The sequence below is a fragment of the Spermophilus citellus genome, assembly GCF_964194105.1.
Source record: "Spermophilus citellus genome assembly, chromosome: 3".
Taxonomy (NCBI): domain Eukaryota; kingdom Metazoa; phylum Chordata; class Mammalia; order Rodentia; family Sciuridae; genus Spermophilus; species Spermophilus citellus.
Window position 1 is genome coordinate 46,479,401 of NC_138184.1, and position 6,557 is coordinate 46,485,957.

At 35.1% G+C, this 6,557-nt stretch overlaps 1 protein-coding gene across 1 annotated transcript in view; it reads left to right on the top strand.

Annotated features, from left to right (window-relative positions):
- Positions 1-6,445, top strand: part of DNAH12 (dynein axonemal heavy chain 12) — a 299,548-nt gene extending 293,103 nt beyond the window's left edge. The window contains exons 71-74 of the mRNA XM_081284134.1: positions 1,429-1,566; positions 1,834-1,925; positions 5,119-5,186; positions 6,054-6,445. Of these exons, the coding sequence (XP_081140260.1) occupies positions 1,429-1,566; positions 1,834-1,925; positions 5,119-5,186; positions 6,054-6,244 (489 nt within the window). The 3' untranslated portion in view covers positions 6,245-6,445. The remainder of the gene's footprint in view (positions 1-1,428; positions 1,567-1,833; positions 1,926-5,118; positions 5,187-6,053) is intronic.
- Positions 6,446-6,557: the final 112 nt, after the last annotated feature.

The following is a 6,557-nucleotide window of genomic DNA, read 5'->3' on the forward strand; positions in this document are numbered from 1 at the left end:
TAAAAGGATCTGTATCATTTAAGGTACATTTCATAGGAAGTAACAAAAATTCTGTCATAAGCAGAAAGTTTGTTTGTTCATGTAACTGAAAAGTCCAAGAGTTAAAGTAACTTCAGGTGGAATTTGAACTGAGTTACAAACATGGTTACTTGTTCTTGGCTTCATGCATTTCATCTCCTGGCTCTATTACCTTTGGTTTGACTCCATTATCAGTATCTCATCTGTGGCAAGATAACAACAGTAACTGTGGCCTTGCACCTTTGCAACTTCAAAGAGTTAAGAGTGAGTCTCTTCCTGAAAAGTCCCAGCAAGAGTTACTGCATCTCTGGCTTTGGTTGGGTCACATTCCCATTCCTGAATCAGTCACTGTGACTTGAAGTATGATTGGCCAGATATGAGTCAGTGCCCACCACAGGAGGCTAGGTTGATTTCCATCACCAGAAGGGCTTGGAATGAGAGTATAGGAGGGTTTGTTTGTCTTCCTGAGAGAAAGAAGGGTGGTATTACTTTAACACAGGCAGGAAAAAAAAAAAAAAAGATGTTCACCCAACACAGATGAGATCACCAAATAATCCAGTCTAATTAGGATGTAGGATGCTTGAAGGGAAAAAAAAAAAAAAAAGCTAAAAATGCACTTGGGGTGAGATTGTGAAGTGTCTTGAATAAAAGACTAAGAGACTTGGGCTTTAAGTTGGTGGGTCACTAAAGAACTTGGTAGGGGGCTGGGGATGTGGCTCAAGCGGTAGCATGCTCGTCTGGCATGCGGGCGGCCCAGAGTTCGATCCTCAGCACCACATACAAACAAAGATGTTGTGTCTGCCGAAACTAAAAAATAAACATTAAAAATTCTCTCTCTTAAAAAAAAAAAAAGACTTGGTAGGTAACTGAAGAGTTACCTATATGATAAATCTGATCCAAACTATGTATAGTCAGGTATATTCTGGCAGCATTGTTCTAGATGTATTGAGCAGAGGGAAAAAGAAGACAGTAAATTGATATAAAAGAAGATCATGAATATCTGAACAGAAGGGGTACATGGTTATGGAGACAAAGGGATTAAAAGAATTAAGGAACTAGAAGCAACACAGAAAGGCTATGGACAGTGGGTAAAATATAAAAAGATGGTGGCTTTTGAATAGGATAAGTAATATAGTAGTCTTCAAAGAATTTACATTTGTTTCTTTGCAGAAGATTTGAAATTTTCAAGCCATGTTTCATTCAGATAATTGTTCAAATTATTTTCAGTTTCCAAGAAGAGTAAGTAGAGGGGGCGAAAAAGGAAAAAGCTGTGTTTGATATTAGGGAAGAGAGTCTTATGCTGGAAAGTATAGGTAACACATATAAAAATCAGAATCAGGAATTGTATGTTAGCTGACATTTGTATAAATTAAAAAAGTGGACATTACATATTTTGTTTTCCCTTTATAGGACTGGTATACTTCAGGAAAACCTCATGTGTTTTGGCTCTCAGGTTTCTTTTTCACCCAAGCCTTTTTAACTGGAGCTATGCAGAATTATGCCAGAAAATACACCATCCCTATTGATTTACTAAGATATGAATTTGAGGTATAGTAACTCCTTCAACTCATCAAAATGTCATTATATCAAAGTCATGTATTTAAGCAAGAAGGATATGTAAAATTTATATATTTTAACCCATTATAAGCAATTCTACTTCTTTTCATTCTTTGTGTTTCATAAAGTATATATTTGTCTTGTTAATGCACTATAGTTTAACAAGAGTTTCCCTGAATGTGTTTTGAATATGTATCTAGGGTTTTCTTTATGATACTAAATTGTGTGAAGAATACTAGTGTGACCCTCTCCCTTCAGGTTATTCCTTCTGATGTATCTGACACATCACCAGAAGATGGTGTTTATATCCATGGCTTGTATCTTGATGGGGCACGCTGGGACAGAGAAAGGTCAGTACTTTAAACTGCAAAGCCTTCTTCAAATGTGGGTGAATCATAGGTAAGACAACTGTTGCCCCTCATAACCATGTTTTTTTTTAATCAATGTCCTCTTTTTAAGCAATAAGTCAAGTAATGTAATATCAGAATTCTTACCTAAATCATTATTCAGATTGGCACAAAGAGTGATTATTTTTGAGGCCCAAACAATTTTTGATTAATATTTCACTAGTCTGTCTCATTAGTAAAAAAGTTAGCTGAAATTATTTTCTTGCTTATTCTGCTGTATAACAGTTGTTTTCTATTTTGTACTGTGAAGAACTGACTCCATTTTAAACTGACAGTTATAATGAAGTTCCCATTTAGTGAGTGGAAAACTTTTTCATGCATTTTGATGAGATGATAAATAAGTATTAAGAATAAACATTCAGTAGGGGATAGGAAAGGTAGCAGAATACAACAATTACTAATAGGGCATTATGTAAAATTGTGGATGTGTAACCGACGTGATTCTGCAATCTGCATTTGGGGTAAAATTGGGGGTTCATAACCCACTTCAATCTAATGTATGAAATATGATATATCAAGAGCTTTGTAATGTTGTGAACAACCAATAAAAAAAAGAATAAACATTCAATTTCTAGCTTCACTCTTAGAAAACTATCAGGAAACTATTCCCAGTTTCAGATAAATAGGGATAAAAGAGAAGGGGAGAAATATTTCTTTGGAGCCCTGGTCTCCAACAATATATGTATAGGCATAATCCTCTATTTCTGAATGTAGGGTAAGACTTTGCTCCCAAGGAGATGTTAAAGGGGATATTAAAGACTGAGGTGAAAGACCAAGGTAGGAAAAATCCCATAGGAGGGAATAGTAAGGTAAGGTTTTACAGTGACAGTTCTGAAACAGGATCATGAGAAGATTCAATTTCACATAGTTAATTTGATTATTTCTCTTGTCTTTTTTCATCACTTTACTGCTAGTTTTCTTCATTTACTTTACCACCTTTGTATATTTATTTTTTCTTCCTTCCTTCCTTTCCAACAAACCGTGTAGACTGAGTTTTTGGAACATCTGTTTAAATCTTGATTCTAGCACTTAATAGCTGTGTAACTGAGAAAAATACTCAATATCTCTGAGCCTATAGTTTTTATCTGTGAAATAGGAATATAAATGGGGATAGGATCATTATGAGGGTCAAATGTGATGCATTGTATCTGCCTCATAGGAGGCACTTAAAATATGCAGGCATTAAATTGGTGCAACCTCTATGAAAAGCAGTAGGGAGATTCCTTAGAAAACTTGGAATGGAACCACCATTTGACCCAGTTATGCCACTCCTTGGTGTATTCCCAAAAGACTTAAAAACAACATACTACAGTGATGCAACCACATCCATATTTATAGCACCTCAACTCACAACAGCCAGGCTATAGAAACAACTTGGTGTCCTTCAACAGATGAATGGATAAAGAAAATGTGGTATATGTACAAATGGAATATTGCTCAGCTATAAGAAGAATGAAATTATGGCATTTGCCAGTAAATGGATAGAACTAGAGAGTATCATACTAAATGAAATAAGCCAATCCCAAAAAACCAAAGACCAAATGTTATCTCTGATTTGTGGATGCTAACCCCAAACAAGGGAGGTTGGGGAGAGGAATAATAGAAATAGATTGGACTAGACAAAGGGTAATGAAGGGAAGGGAGGAGAAGGGGAATATGAAAGACAGTAGAATTAATTGGTCATAAATTTCCTAGCCTGCATATGTATACAAAAACCAGGGTAACTCCACATCATGTATGACCACAAGAGTGGGAACCTAATAGAATAACTTATACTTTGTGTATGTATATTCTGCCAAAATACATTCTACTGTCATGTATAACTGAAATATATATATATATATATATATATATATATATGAAGCAAAAACAAAAAAATCTCATTGTACCTCATAAATATATACAAATATTATATAAATCAAAAAAATTAGAAAGTTTAAAAAATAGTTAGATATAGCCACCAATGTCCATACCAAGTAACTTCAAGTACGGCTAATAACAAAACAAATTTTTTTTTTTTTTTTTAGAGAGTGAGAGAGGAGAGAGAGAGAGAGAGAGAGAGAGAGAGAGAGAGAGAGAGGGAGGGAGAATTTTCAACACCTATTTTTTAGTTCTCGGCGGACACAACATCCCTGTTGGTATGTGGTGCTGAGGATCGAACCCGGGCCGCACGCATGCCAGGCGAGCGCGCTACCGCTTGAGCCACATCCCCAGCCCCCAAAATTTTTTTTTTTAAAGAGAGAGTGAGAGAGGAGAGAGAGAGAGAGAGAATTTTTAATATTTATTTTTTAGTTCTCGGTGGACACATCTTTTTTGGTATGTGGTGCTGAGGATCGAACCCAGGCCGCACGCATGCCAGGCAAGTGCGCTACCGCTTGAGCCACATCCCAGCCCACAAAACAAAATTTTTATGGTATAAATTATTTTTCTGACAAATATCCATTTCTATTTTAAATGAGCAAAAAACAAAGAAATAAAATTTGAAGGAACCATTAATAAACCTAGATCTTGATCCAGTTTTTTAAAAAATTAGCAGGCATTGATATTTGTGTAGTTTTATACTTCACCTTTCTAAAATTATATTTTATTGCTCTGTTCTTCATTGCCTTCTCCCACCCTTCTCCTCCTACTCTTTCTTCTTCTTTTCCTTTTATACTCTTTTCCTCTCTATCACTGGTCCTCTTCTATATTAAAAATCAATATCTAAATAGCAGTCTATTTTAAGAAGCAAATTTCACAAATATGTTAGCTTTTCATTGCTGTAACAGATTACCTGAGATAAACAACTTAAAAGGAGATGGATTTGTTTTCATTTATGGTTTCAGAGGAGTCACTTGGCTTCCCTGATTATGGGCCTGCAGTCAGGCAAACACCATATCAGGGAGCATGAGGTGAAGCAAAGCTCACCCTAACGCATCCAGAAAGCAGAGGAAAAGAGAACATGCACTGTGAGAGGAAGGGACCAAGGACAAAATGTACTATACAGAGTCTTTCTCCAAGTGACTTACTTCCTGCAACTAGGCCTTATCTCCTGGTAGAGCCACAGGCCAGCATCCAAGCCATTAGTACATGGCCTTTGGGGGACATTTTAGATCTAACAAAATAACTAATAACTTCCGTTAATTTCTCATTACAGTGGCTTGCTTGCTGAACAATATCCCAAACTTCTGTTTGACCTGATGCCCATCATATGGATAAAACCAAGTAAATACATTTTTAACAAAATTTCCTTGAATTTTAAAGAGAATAATGGTAGATACTATTAACTGCTCCCCAAAATTAGTTTTTGCTCAAGTCTTTTAGGATCTAACTGAATTATAATATAAAATGATGAAATATCTGTAATGGAGAATATATTGTCCCTCTGCTTTTTTGGTTGTTTTTTTTATTTGTATTTTTTTTCAGTCCTGTGGATGAAACCTAGGGCCTCATGCATGCCAGGCAAATGCTCTGTCACTGAGCTACACCCCACCTCTAATTTTCTTGATCATATTAATAATAAATAAATACATTTACAAATCACCCAATCTATCAAATATTTTCATTATTAATGTGGTTCAATTGTGAGAAATATGGCTGTAGTTTATAAGGGCTCCTGATATTTCATATCTGGCTTTTCAGGAATTATGCATAGATTCTTTTTGTGAGTTGTCAAGAGTTGGTGTGTTTTAGTATTTGTTTTAATAGCCTGCTAAAAACAAATAGAAACTTCAGCTTCTTCTAAATTATGTGTTTCTTATACCAGAGTTCTAAGCAGTTTATTTCTCCTTTTGAATCTCCTTTATTACCTATACTGTATTTTGTCCCTTCTTCCCTATCTTCTTTTGTTACTCCTTCCCTCACAAATTCTCTGGAGTTTTTTCATGCCTATTAAGTGATCAGAACTTTAAGATCAATTCCTGGTTCCTAGACTTGCACCATATGAAATAATTTTCCTTGTTTTATAGCAGTAATAATGGATCAGCTGTTAAAAATTTAAAAATTACATTTTACTATAAGATAAACAGTTGTTTTTCCGTACCCATGGCTCTTTTCCCTTCACTAAATGAATCTCTTTCTTTCTTTTTCAAGTTAAAAAGACTAAGATTGTGAAGTCAAATGCCTATGTCTGTCCTCTCTACAAGACAAGTGAACGTAAAGGAACTCTTTCTACTACAGGACATTCCACTAACTTTGTCATTGCAATGTTGTTAAAAACAGACCAACCCACTCAACACTGGATCAAACGTGGTGTTGCTCTGCTTTGTCAGCTAGATGACTAAATTGTACAATTTTAGAGAACATCTGAAATAAAATAAAATTGTTTTCACTTACTTTAAAAAAAATATAAAACAAAGTGTCTTGGTGTCATTCTTTCAAATGGTCTTTATGAAAGGCCTTTGCATTGTTATCCTTTTCCTGATTCCACTCTTGATTGCAAAAGGCCTTCTAATCTGACTCCTCTGAGAGCACTGTCAGACATCTACCTGTGGAAAGAAATTTTGAAGTGTTATTTTAAAGTGTTACTTTGAAGTGTTTGAAAAATCTTAGAGCTTTTATTTAAGTTTGATATGTATATGTGAAAAATAGATTGGG